The sequence below is a fragment of the Hyperoodon ampullatus genome (assembly GCF_949752795.1).
Source record: "Hyperoodon ampullatus genome assembly, chromosome: 8".
In the NCBI taxonomy this organism is placed as follows: Eukaryota; Metazoa; Chordata; class Mammalia; order Artiodactyla; family Ziphiidae; genus Hyperoodon; species Hyperoodon ampullatus.
In genome coordinates this window covers 30812213-30831729 of record NC_136921.1, presented here as the reverse complement: position 1 = coordinate 30831729, position 19517 = coordinate 30812213, and the positions used below count along the sequence as shown (strand labels likewise).

The following is a 19517-nucleotide window of genomic DNA, read 5'->3' as shown; positions in this document are numbered from 1 at the left end:
AAACTTACATTGTGCCTCAACTATTCCTCAATTAAAAAAGAAAAGAAGATTCAGAGGTCTCATTTTATTCCAGGCTCATTGATTGGTTCAGTAGCTCATGGTAGCCTTGTCTGTTTTCACAATTATTAGAAATATGAGTGGGTAGGACCCAAGAATGAATTTATGGTCTCTGATATTATCATAGCTATTTTCCTCATGGTAGTAAGGAATTACTGTGCTTTTGCCATTTTTGTTTTTTTCCAGTTTGAGTATTCAAGGACAATAGCCATCTGACTTTGGTTATTCAATATGCAGAACAGACAAGGATATTGCAGCTATTGCTGTGTGCACTATAATAACCTGGAACAGGTGAGAAGATCCTATTACTATGGTTGTACCACAAAAGACCTAGTCATAACTTTCCCTTCTTTTACGTTTAATTAAATTCATTTATTCCTTCATTGAACAGACCATATTGAGAATCTACTAATGGGCAGATACTGTTTACGTTTCTAGGGATATGGCCATGAACAAAATCAGTTTCCTTTATTCATGAAGCTTATACTTTAGTGCAGTAAGACAGAAAGTAAGTAGTCATATAAATTTAGTACATAGTATGTCAGATTGTGATAAATGTTATGAGGAAAATAAAATAGGGAAGAGTGTGCAATTTTAGGTAGAGTGGCCAGGTAGGGTTAAGGAAGTGACATTTAAGTTGAGGTTTGAATGAAATGCGGGGGCCAGGCTTGCTTATATTTGGGGGAAGAATTTCTGGTTAGAGGGACAGGAGAGCAAGGATAGAGACCCTGAGGCAGAAGAGTGGTTAGCATGCTAACTAAAAGCCAGGAGGCCAATATGGCTGCAGTGGAGGTCAGGTGGGGGGTGGATGTTAAGTGACAGGTGAAGAATTCAGAGCATTAGATTTTGTAAGTCATTGTAAGACAAGGTAAGGACTTTGAATTTTATGCTTTGATGCACAGAAGTTTAAAATTTTGCTATAGTTGAATTTGTCTTATTTTCTTTTGTTACTTGTGTTTTTGGTGTCATAAAAATTGCCTAATCCAAGTTCATGAAGATTGATGCCTATGTTTTCCTCTAAGAGTTTTATAGTTTAGCTCTCACTTTTAGGTCTTTGATTCACTTTGAGTTAATTTTTGTGTGTGGTATGATTTAATTACATCCTAAAAGCCCTGTCTTTTTAAAATACGTCCACATTAGTGGTTAGAACTTCAACACAAGAATTTGACGGAGGTGGGAGGGGTGGACGCAGTGCAGTCTGAAGCATTTATACTGATTGAGTTTTGGATGTTAAACCAATTTTTCATTCCTGGGATAAATTCCACTTGGTCATGGTGTATAATTCTTTTTATATGTTGCTGGATTTGGCTTGCTAGTATTTTGTTGCAGATTTTTGCATATATATCCGTAAGGTATATTGTCTGTAGCTTTTTTTTTTTTCTTTGGCTGTGTTGGGTCTTTATTGCTGCGTGCTGGCTTTCTCTAGTTGCGGCGAGCGGGGGCTACTCTTCATTGTGGTGCACGGGCTTCTCATTGTGGTGGCTTCTCTTGTTGCAGAGCACGGGCTCTAGGTGCTTGGGCTTCAGTAGTTGTGACATGCGGGCTCAGTAGTTGTGTCATGTGGGCTCAGTAGCTGTGGCGTGAGGGCTTAGTTCCTCTGCAGCATGTGGGATCTTCCTGGACCAGGGATTGAACCCATGCCACCTGCATTGGCAGGCAGATTCTTAACCACTGTGCCACCAGGGAAGTCCTCACCTGTCGCTTTTTTTCCTTGTGATGTGTTTGGTTTTGGTATCAGGGTAGTACTGGCTTCATAGAATGAGTTGAGTAGTATTCCTTTCTCTTCTTTTTGTTGGAAGAGTTTGTGAAACATCAAGTATGGAGATTTTGAGATAAGTATTCATGCTAATAGTAGCTGCAGCTTTCTGACCAGGATTGTTAAGTTAGAAGATTCTCAAGTTTTTCTTCAGCTATGGAATTGTCTCATAGGTGAAGCAATCATATAATGAAGCTTCTGCTAGTGCTAAACTGTTTGATCTTTGATGATATCTAAGACAAGTTTATAATATATAAAAATTCTGCTGTTTAGTAGCATTTGTTTTGTTTAATGATCTAATAGTAAACACTTAAATTCATACTAGGAAGAGTTTTTATTATTGTGATTTCTACAGCTCTGCCTTTTTAAAAAAGAAATAATTTTTAATGCTGGTTATAAACATGAGGAGGCAGATAATAAATCTCAAGTTCTCTTCAATATTGCTCTCATGATTGAGAAATTATATCATCACTTGAATGGAAAATTATTTGTTGAACTTTTGCTAGTGATAAAACATGTTTATGCTTTAACTACAAGTTCTAGTCAATAAGCATTCAGTATAATTTTTTTGCTTAAGGTTTAGAATAATAATTTTTAGACATTTGGATACTCCTGTACTAAGCTGACCTTTAAAAAGATTCTGTTGATGATAGCTGAGGTAATTTGTACTAACTATAAAAGCTTGAAAAAAAAATACACACACACCTATATATGTGTATATATGATTCAAAGCTTTGGTGAACTACTAAGGCAGTGAAGACATATGGGGCCCAGATCTAGCTGAATATTGATCAGAATATTCAACAGAAATAATGGAAGCCAAAGGAAAGAAAACAACTGCCAACTTAGAATTCTATACTCAGTAAATAAGGTGAAATAAAATATTTTCAGGAAACAAAAATTAAGGGAATTTATCACCAGCAGACACTTACTAAAGGAAGTACTAAAAAGAGCTTTTCAGGTAGAGGGAAAATGATTCCAGTTGGAAGCTCAGAGATACAGGAAGGAACAAAGAGCAATGGAAAGGTAAATAGATGGGCAATGTAAAGGAATAATATCTTGTGAGATTAGCAACAGTAGCATATAAATTGGAAGGGGAGTAAGTTGAGCTAATACCTAAGGACCTTGCATTGTTCAAGAAGAGAGTGGGGACTTCCCTGGTGGTCCAGTGGTTAAGACTCGGCACTTCCAGTGCTTCCAAGGCAGGGGGTGCAGGTTTGATCCCTGGTTAGTAGAACAAAGTTCCCACAAGATCCCACATGCCCTGAGGCATGGCCAAATAAAAAGAAAAAAGAGAGAGAGAGAGAGTAAAAGTAACAAGTACTTTTGATCGGTCAGGGTTGCATGTTATAATCTGTTACCACTAATAGACTAGGAAAAAGTCTATATAAAATATAGATCTTTGTAGTCTATATAAAATTGGAATAATAAAAAGTAGTCCACAAGAAAATAAGAAAGCAGAGAAATAGGGACACTGTGTAGGCAAGAATAGAATAATAGAACAGATTTAAAAATAAAAACAAGAATTAACTACATCAGTAATAAATTAAGTGAAAATAGACTTGATGCTTGAATTAAACTATATTCAATATTTTATCAGAGGTCCTAGTCAGGGAAATAAAGAAAGAAAAAGAAAAGAAAATGATAAAGATTAGAGAAGAAGAAATAAAACTGTTACTATTTGTATACAGTGTGATTGTGCACAAAGAAAATCCTAAAGATATTTAGATGAACTATTAGAATTGATAAGTGATTTTTAAAAACCTTTGGGCCAACATATAAATAAATTGTCTTTTTAGAGTAAATATATATATGTATAGCAATCACTTTGCTGTACACATAAAACTGACATAACATTGTAAGTTAACTATACTTCAATAAAAAATAGTTAGAAAAAAAGAATAAAAAAATTGTCTTTCTATATATAAACACCACATATAAGATGAGATTTGAAGAAGATATTTACAACAGCATCAAAAATCATCAACTTTTAAGGAATATGTATAAAAAATACGTATAAAATTTTCATACAGAAAACTATAAACATTGAGAGAAATTTAAGAAAAATTTAAAAATTAAATGCACACACATACACAAAAGAAAGTGAAAAGGCAAGCCACAGAGAGGAAAATGATACAGATCTTCCTCAACTTATGATGGGATTACATCCTGATTGTAATTTGAAAATATCTTAGGTTGCAAATGCATTTAACACACCTAACCTATTGAATATCATAGCTTACCTAGCCTACCCTAAAAGTACTTAGAACACTTCATCAGCCTACAGTTGGGCAAAATCATTTATGCAAAGCCTATTTTATAATAATTGAGTAGCTCATGTTATTTATTGAATACTGTACAGAAAGTGAAAAACAGAATTTTTTTTTTTTTTTTTGCGGTACGCGGGCCTCTCACTGTTGTGGCCTCTCCCGTTGCGGAGCACAGGCTCCAGACGCGCAGGCTCAGCGGCCATAGCTCACAGACCAAGCCGCTCCGCAGCATGTGGGATCTTCCCGGACCGGGGCACAAACCCGTGTCCCCTGCATCGGCAGGCAGACTCTCAACCACTGCACCACCAGGGAAGCCCCAGAATGGTTTTAAGTGTATGGGTTGTTTACCCTCCTGATAGTGTGACTGATCTTCCTCTTCCTCTGAGTCCCCTCCCATGGACACAGGTCCAACCTAATTGCTTGCTTTTCTTCCCTTCCTACCCATCCTATGTGTGTATCTTTCTTCCAGCCTTGGTTGTACAGGAGTCCTTTTACCCATTTCCAGTTAGTTTTCAGTGAGAACTGTTCCACATGTAGATGTATTTTTGATATGTTCGTGAGGAGAAGTGAGCTCCACATCCTCTAATATTCTGCATTGATTTGAGCTCCCCTTATGGTTTTCAGATGCATATTTTAGAATTGCTTTATAGAAAGGGTATATTAATTTATACTTCTGCTAGGTGTATAATGAATTTATATAGTGACACTCTCACTACTAATGAGTATTACCCATTTAAAAATATTCATTTTCTTCTTACTTTATAGCATATATCCAGTGATCAGCACAGATACTTGACCACACAGAGTAGACAACGGATGGGTACCACTAGTTTGATGGATCGTTTCTTGCAGGATGTACTGAGGCACCACCCATATCATTATCAAGAAAGCAGGTAAAGTAACTGAGTGGAATAATATTAGCATAAAGTTAGTTATATGTTACAGTAAATGTTTGTGTTAATTGTTCTAATACTTCCTAAAGTGAACCTTTGAATCAAGGAATATAATGTGAAATTTTATCTAGTAACTTACCTTTGCAATTATTTAAAATTTTTTCCTAGCTTAGGTAAGAAATTTCACTCTAAAAGTTACGGACTACACTATGCTTTTTCTAAAGAAAAGTCTTAGGCCAATAAATAATTATATATCATTAAGGTGTTTTGTAAGGATGTCACAGGATTAAACAGGGTAAAAAGGTGGGAGCAAATATAACTTTTACAAGATTAGTAACCAGAAAGTTGGTGACAGTAGCCAAGTAAGGGTGGTTAAGGTAAAAACTAAGTTAATTCCACATGAATGGAACTATTTGCTATTTTGTCAAATAGAATTGGCTCTTTTTATAATTTGTCAGTATCTTGATAGCTTACTCTTGTATTAATTTATTTTGGTTTTAATAAAAATAAATATTTTGATAACATTTTAAAAAGTTAATATCCTATGTTAAAGACGAACTTTGGTAGAAAATCAGATTATGTACTGCGGTGAGTTTGCAGCGACAGCTATACAAGATAAGGCAAAATAGATCATTAGCACATCTGTGCAGAATTAGTTGAGTTCAGCACTAGCAGCAGAAAAAAGGATAAACTTCTTGAACGCTTTGCAAGTCACTAACCTAGAACTTAGTAAATGGTGAAAAAGTTTTAATGGGGAAAAGTCAGGAAAAAAAATATGTGGTTTTCGTAGAGAATGAACTTGAGGACATGGGGAGGGGGGAGGGTAAGCTGGGATGAAGTGAGAGAGTAGCATGGACATACATACACTACCAAATGTAAAATAGGTAACTAGTGGGAAGCAGCTGCATAGCACAGGGAGATCAGCTCGGTGTTTTGTGACCACCTAGAGGGGTGGGATAGGGAGGGTGGGAGGGAGATGCAAGAGGAAGGGGATATGGGGATATATGTATACATATAGCTGATTCACTTCATTATACAGCAGAAACTAACACAACATTGTAAAGCAATTATACTCCAATAAAGATGCTAAAAAAATTATGTGGTTTCTTAGCTGGTGGAAAGATGGAATTAGCCTATATTGGGGTCAGTATAAATTACCAGTTTATAGTGTATATAAACAATGCTTCAACAAACATATTTGTACATGCAACTTTTTCTGTGGAGTAGATTCCTAGAATTTGAACTTTGGGGCTAAAATTTATGGACATTAAAAAATATTTTTTTATTTTTTAACTTTTTATTTTGGAATAATTTCAGGCTTACAAAAATTTAGCTGCAAAACTGGTACAAGGAATTCCTGTGTAACTTTTACCTAGCTTCCCCAAATGTTAAATCTAAAATAACCACAGTACAGTGATCAAATCCATGAAATTACATTGATACCATACTATTTACAACCTGACTTAGATTTTGTCAGTAGTGTTACTAATGTCCTTTTTTTGGACCAAGATTCCGTCCAGGACCACACAGTGCATTGAGTTGTCACATTTCCTTACCTTCCCTTAATCTCGAGTAGTTCCTCAGTCTGTCTTTGATTTCAAGACCTTGACACTTTTTAAAAGAGTACTAGCCAGTTATTTTGTAGGATGTTCCTAAATTTGGGTATGCCTGATGTCTTTTCATTTTGTTGATGGTCTCCTTTACTGTGCAAAAGCTTTTAAGTTTAATTAGGTCCCATTTGTTAATTTTTGCTTTTGCTTCTATTGCTCTAGGAGATGGATCCAAAAAAATATTGCTGCGGTTTATGTCAAAGAGTGTTCTGCCTATGTTTTCCTCTAGGAGTTTTATATTATCTGGTCTTACATTTAGGTTTTTAATCCATTTTGAGTTTATCTTTGTACATGGTGTTAGAGAATATTCTAAGTTCATTCTTTTACATGTAGCTTTTCAGTTTTCCCAGCATCACTTACTGAAGAGACTGTCTTTTCTCCATTGTATATTCTTTCCTCTGTCATAGATTAATTGACCATTAATGCATGGGTTTATTTCTTTTTATTTATTTATTTATTTGGCTGTGATGGGTTCTAGTTGCAGCACGCAGGATCTTTCGTTGCAGTGCGTGGGCTTCTCTCTTGTTGTGGCACATGGGCTCCAGAGCACACGGGCTCAGTAGTTGTGGTGTGCAGGCTTAGTTGCCCCGTGGCATGTGGGATGTTAGTTCCCCAACCAGGGATCAAACCCACGTCCCTTTCATTGGAAGGCCGGTTCTTAACCACTGGACCACCAGGGAAGTCTACGTGGGTTTATTTCTGAGCCCTCTGTCCTGTTCCATTGATCTATGTGTCTGGTTTTGTGCCAGTACCATCCTGCTTTGATTACTGTAGCTTGACAGTATAGTCTGAAGTCAGGAGGTGTGATTCCTCTAGCTCTGTTCTTCTTTCTCAAGATTGTTTTGGCTATTCAGGGTCTTTTGTGTTTCCATACAACTTTTAAAATTATTTGTTCTGGTTCTGTGAAGAATGCCATTGGTATTTAGATAGGGATTGCAGTTAATCTGTAGATTGTCTTGGGTAGTATGGTCATTTTAACAATATTGATTCTTCCAGGAACACAGTGTATCTTTCCATCTGTTTGTGCCATCTTCAGTTTCTTTCATCAGTGTTTTATAGTTTTCTGAGCACAGTTCTTTTGCCTCCTTAGGTAGGTGTATTCCTCGGTATTTCATTCATTTTGATGTGATAGTAAATGGGGTTGTTGCCTTAATTTCTCTTTCTGGTAGTCCATTGTTAGTGTATAGAAATGCAACAGATTTCTGTATATTAAGTTTCTATCCTGCAACTTTATCAAATTCTTTGATGAGCTCTCGTAGTTTTTTTTGGTGGCATCTTTAGTATTTTCTATGTATAGTATGTCATCTGCAAATAGTGACAGTTTTACTTCTTCCTTTCCATTTTGGATTTCTTTTATTTCTTTTTCTTCTCTTGTTGCTGTGGCCAAGACTTCTAAAACTATGTTGAATAAAAATGGTGAGAGTGGGCATCCTTGTCTTGTTCCTGATCTTGGAGGAAATGCTTTCAACTTTTCCCTGTTAAGCATGTTGCTAGCTTTGGTTTGTCACATATAGCCTTTATTAAGTTGAGGTATGTTCCCTTTATGCCCACTTTCTGGAGAGATTTTATCATAAATGGATGTTGAATTTTGTCAAAAGCTTTTTCTGCATCTATTGAGATGATCATATGGTTTTTATTCTTCAATTTGTTAATATGGTGTATCACATTGATTGATTTCAGTATATTGAAGAATCCTTGCATCCCTGGGATAAATCCCACTCGTTCATGGTGTATGATCATTTTAATGTGTTGTTGGATTCTGTTTGCTGGTATTTTGTTGAGGATTTTTGCATCTATATTCATCAGTGCTATTGGTCTGTAATTTTCTTTTTTTGTAGTATCTTTGTCTGGTTTTGGTATCAGGGTGATGGTTGCCTCATAGATTGATTTAGAAGTTTTCCATCCTAACCTTACACCTAAAGGAACTAGAGAAAGAAGAACAAACAAAACCCAAAGTTAGTAGAAGGAAAGAAATGATACCGATCAGAGCAAAAATAAATGAAATAGGAACTTCCCTGGTGGCGCAGTGGTTAAGAATCCGCCTGCCAGTGCAGGGGACATGGGTTTGATCCCTGGTCCAGGAAGATCCCATGTGCCGTAGAGCAACTAAGCCTGTGTGCCACAACTACTGAGCCTGAGCTCTAGAGCCCACGAGCCACAACTACTGAGTCCACGCACCACAACTTTTGAAGCCCCGTGCTATAGAGCCTGCGTGCCGCATCTACTGAGCCCACGCACTGCAATTACTGAAGCCCACATGCTCTAGGGCCCGCGTGCCACAACTACTGAGCCCACGTGCTGCAACTACTGAAGCCCGCGCACCTAGAGCCTGTGCTCTGCAACAAGAGAAGCCACCGCAATGAGAAGCCTGTGCACTGCAATGAAGAGTAACCCCTACTTGCCGCAACTAGAGAAAGCCTGTGCGCAGCAACGAAGACCCAACGCAGCCAAAAAAAAAAAAAAATTAAGAAAATGTATAATAAAAAAAATGAAATAGAGACTTAGAAAAATAAGAAAAGATCAATGAAACTAAAAGCTGGTTCTTTGAAAAGAGAAATGAAATTGATAAGCCTTTAGCCAGCCTCATCAAGAAAAAAAGGAACAGGGCCCAAATCAATAAAATCAGAAATGAAAAAGGAGAAGTTACAACAAACACCACAGAAATACAAAGGATCATAAGAGACTACTGTGAACAGCTATATGCCAATAAAATTGACAACCTAGAAGAAATGGTCAAATTGTAGAAATGTATCAATACAATCTCCCAAGACTAAACCAGGAAGAAATAGAAAATATGAGCAGACCAATTACCGGTAATGAAATTGAGTCAGTAATTTAAAAACTCTCAACAGACAGAAGTCCAGGACCAGACAGCTTCACAGGTGAATTCTACCAGACATTTAGAGAAGAAAATTTTAATTCTTGATAGACATTTCCTGGAAGGCTATACCAATTTATATATAATTTATTGCTTAAATTGTATATATATGTATATACACCAGTAGTATATGACAGTGCTTATTTCTTGTCACTCTTGCCAACATTGCGATAATCAACCTATTTCTTTCTCCCTAAAATAATAGACCAAAAAGTGTCTCTTAATTAACCTTTATTTCTTTATGAGCAAAGTAGAATTTCTCTTGCTATATAGTTATTAGAAATATATTTATCCTATGGATTGTTTTTTCATATACTTTGCTTATTTTTCCATTGAATTGTTTGTATATTTTGGGTTTGTATGCAATATATATGAATAATAGTTCTTTGTATTTTAAATGTTATTTGTATTTTAAATATCAGAATCTGTCATGTGTTTATCAACTATATGTTATTTTTTACCATATAGAAAGAAACATTTTGACACAATCTAAGGAGAATTTTTCTTTATGGCTCCTTTCATGTCTTTTTCTTAATTCCATTTTTCTCTTCTTTTAAATATTTTTAATCTTCTTGGAATTTATTTTTATAAGTGGTATGTAGCAGTACTTATTTTTAAAATAAATATATACTAATTATCTCCACTGATATAAAACATCACCTGTAACATAAAATTCCTGTATTTGTGTGTGTGTATCTACATCTACTTCTATATCTCTATATTGGATTTTGAATACCATTTTCTTTCCTTGAATGTTTTTAATCCCATGCCAATACCACATTACTTAATTATGTTTATAAGCTTTCTACATTATACAGTTCATCTTTAAAAAATTTCATCTCTCTTCCCCCCCTTGTCTAGACATTGTTGGTTTTTCTATTATTTTAGACTTCTTGAAAATCAGCTCTTGCTTTATTTTTGTTTCCTATTTATTGGTCTTTCTTTTTCTTAATTTATATCTTCAAGTTTCCTGAGGTAGGGGGATTTGGTTATTTTTCTGTCTTTTTGAATTAGGTGCTCATTTAGTTAATTTCTGTTTACTAATTCTTATTTTAATGGGAAATTTAAAAGTGTGAAGTTTTGATTTTGATCACATCTCATAGATTTAATATATAGTTATTTATTTTGTTTGTAGATAGTTTAAAATTTTTTCCTTTTTAGCATAAGAGTTATATAAAAGAGTGGTTTTTAACCTTTAACGGTTACATTTTTGGAGGGCTTTTTTTTGTTGTAAAATTAGTTTAAAATGAGTAGAAATACGGATTGTGTTTAGTTATTAATTTTATTTATATATTTATTTTTTTTTTGCGGTACTTGTGCCTCTCACTGCTGTGGCCTCTCCCGTTGCGGAGCACAGGCTCAGCGGCCATGGCTCACGGACCCAGCCGCTCCGCGGCATGTGGGATCTTCCCAGACCCGGACACGAACCAGTGTCCCCTGCATCGGCAGGCGGACTCTCAACCACTGCGCCACCAGGGAAGCCCTGGTTGTTAATTTTAAACACACACAAATACAGATGAAAATTTTTTGGGATTTCCAACTTGTTTGATTTTATGATTCTGCCTTCCTTTCTTTTCTTAGCCAAATGTTACAAAATTAATTTTATTTTGAGACTCTGTCTTCTAGGAATCTTGCCCAGGGTAGGAAGAAAATAACACTTATTATGCATTTAATAAAAATCTTAAACAGATGTTAGAGTATTTTTATGGATTTTTTTCCCCTTGCTTTTTAGATCAATGCAAAATGAGAGACTTCATATGACTACTGTGTCACCTTCTGGAGTGGTTCCGAATGACGATTTTGTTCCTGAAATAATGACTGAGGATGCTACTGGAGTCAGAGAAGAGATGTCTTCCAAGGCTTTTGAACCTGTTGAAGAGCTGTATTCTAGACCTAGTAAATCTCAGGAATATATACAGAGTGTTTCAATTCGACCATCAGTTATTCAAAAACTGGAGAAAGGACAGCAGCAGCCCTTGGAGTTCATTCATAAAATTGGGAGCCGTATGAAAGAATTTAATCCAGTTGGTATTGGTCATGCTACAAATAATAGACAAAACGTAATATATTCATCAGTGATTTCTAATGCTCCTGTTAGTTGTTTACCTGAAAGTTCTCATGAAAGACCAGTTACAACTAATGCCACTACTGGGTTACCACTAGGATCCCATTTGGATTCAGTTAACAAATGTGACCCAAACAAAGTTGACAAATACTTTAAACAGCTAGACAGGAGTTCTACAAACCCTATGCTATCATCCCATCCAGAAACTTCTTCAGTAACTTATCAGAAACCTAAAGAATCAAACAGGAAATCTTTATGTATAAATTCAGATAAATTGGTTATACAGGAAGATGTAAAATCTCAGGGTAAAACTTTGTCAACTGGCTCTAAAGTCCATGAATTTGTGGGTGCTGAAGGCTTCTTAAAATTGGAATCTCTTTCCAGATTTACAGTAAATCCAGCAGTCAACCTGAATAAAACTGACATGCCTTCTAATAAAGGAAACTTTGAAGATGGCATTCCAAAGCACCATGAGAAATTCTTTCCTAATATGGATCATACCCAAGAAGGAAAGCATTTGGTCTTTAACAAGTCAGCCTTTTTGGAACAGAAGATCTCAGTGAGTTCTGAAATGAAGTTTGCTGGTGGCTGTCTTCAGTCATCATCTGATCACCATGAAGAGGCTGTGCCAGACCTTTGGAAGGAGGAGCAAATTGACCAAGAAGATAAGAACTGTGAATCAAGAGGTTCTGAAATGAGTTTTGATGGCAGTTCCTCTTTTTATTCACTGACGGACCAATCTAAAGTGACTGCCAAAGAAATAAACCTCTTAAAGGAAGTACATGCTGACTTGGAGTATAAGAACAATAAATCTTGTGTTTCTGAAATAAGCTCTGAGTGTGATGGCTCCCTTCAGTTGACTTCCAACCAAACTCAAGTAATTGTTAAAGATGTAAGTGTTCAGAAGGCAATGCATATTAGGCTGGTTGATGAAAGCTATGACTCTAGTGATTCTGAGATGAATTTTGATTGTGATGCCTCACTTCAGTCAACTGATAACTACCCCCAACAGCCTGAAAAAGAAGTAAACCTTCCCAAGGGGGCACACGTTGGCTTGGTCGATATGAACTATGGATCTAGTAGCTCTGAAATAAGTGCTGGTTCTGTTTTCTCACCTCAGTCAGTGGTTGACCAATTCCCAGTGGCTGTCACAGAAACAAAACTTCGGAAGAAGGTTCACATTAGCTTGGTTGATAAGAACTATGGATCGACTTGTTCTGAAACAAGTTTCGATTGTGATGTTTCTCTTCAGTCAGTAGTTGACCGTCCTCAACTGGCTGTCAAAGAAAGAAACCTGGAGGATAGGCTTGTCTATCTGAAAGATAAGAATCATAAGCCTAGTAGTACTAAAGCACATCTTGATTGTGATGTCTCTCTTCAGACCATGACTGATGAACCTCAGAGGGCTGTTGAAGAGATCTATCATCTGAAAGAGAAGAATGACGTTGTGGATATGAACTGTGGGTCTCATGGTCCTGAGATGAATTTTCATTTGATGAAAACAGATGCTAAGTTAGTGCCTGACCAATCCCAAGTGGCAGTTAAAGAAGTAAATGCTCAGGAAGTAGCTCTTGACCTGGAGAATAAGAGTGTTAAATCTAGCATTTCTGATCTAAGTTTTGATTCTCATGCTTCTCTTTATCGATCAGCTAATGATCAACCTCAGGGGGCTTGTGGTGAAATAAATCTGAAAGCGTTAAATGTTGATATGGAAGTTAAGAGCTATGGGTGCTCCAGTTCTGAGTTGAGTTTTGATTCCGATCCTCCTCTTATGTCAGTTACTGAGTATACTGAGCTGGATGTTGAAGAAATAAGAAAGAAGTACATTAACCTGGAAGATGAGAGCTTTGAGTCAATTAGCTCCAAAATAACTTTTGATTCTGATATTCCTCTTCACTCAGTAGCTGACCAATCTCAAGTAGCCATTTATGAGGAGGAGTCTATTGATCTGGGAAATAAGAGTAATGAATCTTGTGTTTCTGAAATAACTTTTGATTCTGATATACCTCTTCATTCAGGGATTTATCAACCTGAAGTAGCTGCTAAAGAAACATTCATTCAGAAAGAAGAGCATATACACTTAGGAAGGAAGGATGATGAACCCACCAGTTCTGAAATAAGTTTGGATTCTTATATCCCTTTTCACTCAGTGATTAACCATCCAGAAGAAGCTGTTAAAAAGCTAAATCCTCAAAAAGAAGAGTGGGCACCCTTAGAAAATAAGGAAAATGAACCTTGTGGTTCTGAATTAAGTTTTGATGTTTTTCGTTCAATGACTGGATGTTCTGAAGATCCCATTAAAGAAAGAAACCTTCTGAAAGAGGAGATTATACACTTAGAAAGTAAGGGTCATGTACCTGTTATTTCTGAAAGCAGTATGAAGTCTGATATTTCTTTTCATTTAGTGACTGATCATCCTGACATAGCTATTAAAGAAGTAAACCAAAAAGAAGAACATGTAAATTTAGCTGATAAGGGTAATGAGTTAAGTGTTTTTGAAACAAGTTTGGATTCCGATATCCCTCTTCAGTCAGTGATTCACAAACCTGAAGTAGTTGTTAAAGAACTATGGCTTCAAAAAGAAAAGCATGCTAAGTTAAAAGGTAAAAGTGCTAAATTTAGTGGTTCTGAAATAAATTTAGATTCTGATTATTCAATGACTGAACCTCAAATAGCTGGTAAAGAAATAGATGTTCAGAAAGAAGAACGTGTTGTTCTAGAGAACAGGAGTGATAAATATAGTGGTTCTGAAATAATTTTGGACTCTGATGTCCCTCTTCAGTCAATGAATGAAAAACCTCAAATAACCATTTTAAAGGAGGACCATGTTGACCCAGAAGATGAAAGTACTGGACTTAGAGGTTTTGAAAAGAATTTGGGTACTGATACCCCTCTTCATTCAGTCATTGACCAACCTCGACTAGCCCTTTTGAAGGAAAAACATGTGGATCTGGAAGATACAAACAATGAATCTAGTGATGGTAAAATAGCTTTTCATTCTGATGACCCTCTTCAGCCATTGACTGAACAATTTCAGGAAGTGGTTGAAAAAACAAACCTGTGGAAAGAAGAGGATATGGGCCAGAAGAATAAGGTTGATGAACCTAATGCTTCTAAATTAATATATAATTCTGATGTTTCTCTTCTGTCTGTGTCTGATCAACCTGAAGTAGCTGTTAAACGAATAAACCTCAAGAATGAAGGTCATGTGTACTTGGAAGATAATAACAGCCAATATAGTGGTTCTGAAATGAGTTTGAATTCTGATCTCTTGGTTCAGTCAATAGTTGATCATCCTCAGATAACTATTTTGGAGCAGGAGCATACTGAGCTAGAGGATAAGCACAATCAATCTTGTGGTTCTGAAATAAGTTTTGATTCTGATGACCGCCTTCAGCCAGTGGCCAACCAGCTTAGAGAAACTGTTAAAGAAGTAAGCCTTTGGAAGGATGAAGTTGACATGGAAGATAAGAGAGATGAATCTAAGTGTTTTGAAATTGTTTATGATTCTGATGTCCTTTTTCAGTCAGTGGCTGGCCAAACTAAAGTTGTTAAGGAGATCAATCTTTGGGAGGAGGATGTTGACTCGCAAGATAAGGTTGTTAAACCTAGTGATTCAAAAATAAATTTTGTTTCTGACGAACCTCTTCAGTCTGTGGCTAATGAAATTCAAGAGGCTATTACAGAAATAAATCTGAGGGAGGGACATGTTTGTCTGGGTACTAAGAGCTATGAACCCAATGATTCTGAAGTCATTTATGTTTCAAATGCCCATCTCCAATCAGTGGTTGAGCAGCCACACATATTGGAAGAGCAACAAGCCAGTTTGGAAGATAAGAGCAATGATCCTTGTGGTCCTGAAATAAGTTTTGTTTCTGATGATCCCCTTCAGTTAGTGACTGGACAGCTTCAAAAAGCTGTTGAAGAAATAGGTCTTTGGGAGGAAGACCATGTTTACCTGGAAGATAAGAGATATAAGCTAGGTGATTTTGAAGTAAGTTATGATTCTGATGTTGACTTCATAGCTGGGCATTCTCCTGTGGCTGTCAAAGAAATAAACTTGCAAGAGAAGGATCATGACCTTCATAAGAACTGTGAACTTAGTGTTTCTGAAATAAAATGTGATTCTGGTGTTCATCTTCGGTTAGAAGTTGACCAACCTCAAATGGTTTGCAAAGAAGTAAACCTTCAGATGGAAAAGCATCTTGGCATGGAAGAAAGAGTCAGTGAACCTAGTGATTCTGAAATAATGTGTGATTCTGATGTTCCTCTTCAAATAGTGATAAATGAACTTCAAGTGTCAGACAAAGAAACAGATGTTCAGAAGATGCTATTTGTGGACCTGATGACCAGTGATAATGATTGTGAAATAATTTCAGATTCTGATGTCCCTTTTCAGCCAGTGATTGACTCACCTCAGATGACTGTCAATGAAATCAGCTGTATAAATGCAGAAAGTGTTGTTCCAGAAGATGAGAACTGTGACTCTTGTGATTCTGAACTAGGATATGTTTGTGAAGCCTCTCCTCAGTCAGTGACAGACCATTCCAAAAAGACCTTTAAAGTAGTAAACCAGAAGCAAGACTATATTATTCTGGAAGAGACAAGCTGTGAGCCTTATATTTCTGAACTAAATTTTCAAATTGATGCCTCTCATCAGTCCATGACTTCCCAGTCACAAGAGCCTGGAAAAAAAAAGGCCAAATATATTGACCCCGAAGATAAGAGCTGTCAATCTAATCGTCCTAAAAGAAATTTTGAACGGGAGGAGACTTCTCAGCCAGTGACTCAGCAACGCCAGAAGGCTAACAAAGGAGTCAACCTTTGGAAAGATGTCAAAAATATTGGCCTAAAAGATAAGAACTGTCAATCTAGTGTTTCTGCAATGGATTGTAATGAGTCTCCTGAGTTGGTGATTCATCAAATGTCTGATAAAGAAAACCTTTTGCAGTTAAAACATACCAATCTAGAAAGTATGAGCTGTGAACCTTGTGGTTCTGGGATGAATTTTCAATGTGATCCCTCTCTTCAGTCTGACAATGACCAGCCTCAAGAAGCTGTTAATAAAATAGACCTATTTGAGAAGATGTCTTTTGACCTAAAAGAAACAAACCATAATTCCCATTCAGGCTCTGTTCCCATGGTTGATTCTATACAGAACCTGGAAAAAGCAAAGAAAGTCACAGAAGATGATCCTGATGAACCAGTTCTTGAAGGCTTGCCTCATGTCCCTCCTTCATTTGTGGGGAAAACATGGTCTCAGATAATGAGAGAAGGTGACGTGAAAATTAATGCTCTCGTGAAGGAATTTAAGAAAGGTCGTTTCCACTGTTACTTTGATGATGACTGTGAGACCAGGAAAATTAAAAAAAAAAAATCGAATGAAGGAAAAAAGATTACCTGGACTGACCTCAATCAGGACACTACATCAATTCAAGTTCTTTCAGATTGTGATGATAATGCAGGTGGTATTTCAGATATTGGTGACTTTTCAGTGGCCTTAGATAAACCTAGCCATTATCCTTCAGCAAAGAAGCATTTTGAACAAACATGCCGAGCGGCTTCTCCATGCCAGGCTATAAAAGTCAGCCATGGAACTCAAACCAATCTCGCAAGTCACCCAGGGACAAAAAGAAGAATAACTGGACAAGAGAAAGACTCTCCAGTAAGGAAGCGTTTACTTTTACAGAATGACAGAAAAACAAGAAAGAAAGTAAAAATTGGAAAAGTTGAATTTCCTGAATCATGTATTACAGTTTTGAAGCCTTTGCAACCAAATGCCTTAATTTATGTTCTTTCTTCAAATATTAAGCTGAAGAAAGGTGAATCCAACAACTTCTCTAAAAGGAGGCACGGTAGTAGAAATAATTGGGATCTTAGCATACAGTACAAATTTAACCAGAGTTCCTTTAATTGTTATGACCCATTGAATAAGCAGATTGTAATTGATCCTTCTTTGAACATAGAAGTACCAGGGCCTGACAGGAATAACTGTGTGGAAATTCATTTTAGCCACCTAAATTCTAATGCAGGAGATGATGATACTTATGTACAAAGCTCTGCTTCGGCACCTTTTATGACAGTGTCAGTAGGACATGAATTAATGGCACATCAGGAGGCCAATGAATCTGTGTTTCTGGAAAAATCCAAGATTTTGAATTCTAGTGAAGTTTCGAAAGAAAGTAATTTCCAGTCAACTCTTTTAAATCATGATGTTGCTAAAATTTCTCTGAAATCAATTAGAAATAAGTTTTTGGAAAGTAAAAGGAAAATTCAGAGAAGGAAGGTGACAACTAATAATAAGCCAGGTTTTCCCAAAGAAGGTTCTAGACCAGTTATTCCCCAGCAAAAAACCAGAATTGCTTCAGAAAAACGGTCGATTTGGATTCAGACCAAACTAAGTGATATAATTAAAAAGTATATTCCAAAATACTCTGTTTTTTTACGTCACAAATATCGGTCCAGGAGCACTTTTGTTAGGATGCATCTTAAGAAGAAAAAATCTGATGTCAGTAGGTTAAAGAAGGCAAAGAGACCAGCTAAAATTCTTTCAAATGCCTCGGTTCCATCAGCTGGAGCTGAAGAGCAGTCAAGAGCTATAGCAAGCTCTTCTCCCAAGCAACCTGTGCGGGGCTCTTCTGCCGTTGCAGGAAGTAAGAAGAATGGTAATAAAAAACGCCCTAGAAGACAACAAAGAAAGCCTTCTAGACCTGTTAGAACATATGCTTTGAGAAGTTTGTATTCTGGTATACCATGTTCTGATAGAATGAGGACACGGCTCTCTGACAAATTGTGAGGTAATGAGGTAAACTAGAGGTGTTTCTATTAAGGGCTAGTTGAGGATTCAGTACTTCAATTGAAAATATATTTAGTACCTAGTGTACATAGCTTTCCTAACTTTGGTGAAAAAAATGCACCTTCGACTATTTTGCTATAGACTTATTTTTCAGAACTTTTATATTAATTTAAAGTTAGTGTTTAGGGTCCTTTTTTTTAAAATTAAAAAACTTCCTTTGTCCATTTGCTGTGGAAGAGCTTCATCTTAATTTATATCACATAATTTAGCACAGTATATACAACTTTCTCCCTCAAATCATGTCCCTCTTATTTATTTTTTATGATCGTGTCTCTCATGTCAGCAGGTTATATTATTGCAAGAATGGATGTGGCAAACATAAAATGCTTTTACTTTTTAAAAATTGGAACAAGTGAATATTTAGTTATTTTCTGTGTGTTTCAGAGTGGCATTGTCAATATCATATTCTAACTGGATAATTAAAAAGAAGAAACTCTAATAGATTATCTCAGCTTTTGAGTGGGATTAACCTAAATAATCACACACAGAATATAATTTATCTTTCTTTTAAAAGCATTCCAGAGAATGAGATTTCATAAACTTTAATCCAGTTTTAAAAACTGCCTGGTGATTTTACATACATAACACAAACTCTTCCTTCATTTAAACTGGATCTGCAGGTATCTAACTTTCCTCATTTGGACACATGCGTACATGCAATCTCTGTAGGTTTTTCTTTAGCATTATTAGACCTTAAGGGGAAAATGATCTTGCCAGTGTGATTATGCTTTTCTACCATCTTTTTCCCCCTCCACCTGAAGGGTCGGTGGTTTAATGTGAAAATCCAGTTATCTTATGGCCTTATCTCTTAAAAATATTTTAGGTGTTTCCATATCCTTTCTTAATAGCTTGAACTGAAATGACTGGTTCAGTAATTTGGGCAGACCATTAATTGTTATTAATAAGTTATAATCTTAATAATTCAAAAGATCTAATAAAACTGATAAGTGGTGGCCCATTTTGCAAGTGAAAAACTGTATTTGTGCATTGGTTTGGCTTTCCTTCAATTTGCTAACTGATTTTGATAGTTCACATAAAAATGTCAAGATATGCAGTTTAGGTCTGAGGTACTCAGAAAATCTTTACATCCTTTATTCAGGGATACTGATTGAACTGGTACAGATAATTATCC

At 36.2% G+C, this 19517-nt stretch overlaps 1 protein-coding gene across 1 annotated transcript; it reads left to right on the top strand.

The window, feature by feature from the left end:
* Window positions 1–288: 288 nt before the first annotated feature.
* Window positions 289–18325, top strand: ZDBF2 (zinc finger DBF-type containing 2; the record flags this gene model as incomplete). The annotated part of the gene is made up of 3 exons (XM_079710800.1): window positions 289–348; window positions 4849–4976; window positions 11197–18325. 3 exons carry the CDS (start codon window positions 289–291, stop codon window positions 18323–18325), a joined length of 7317 nt encoding a protein of 2438 aa, XP_079566926.1.
* Window positions 18326–19517: the final 1192 nt, after the last annotated feature.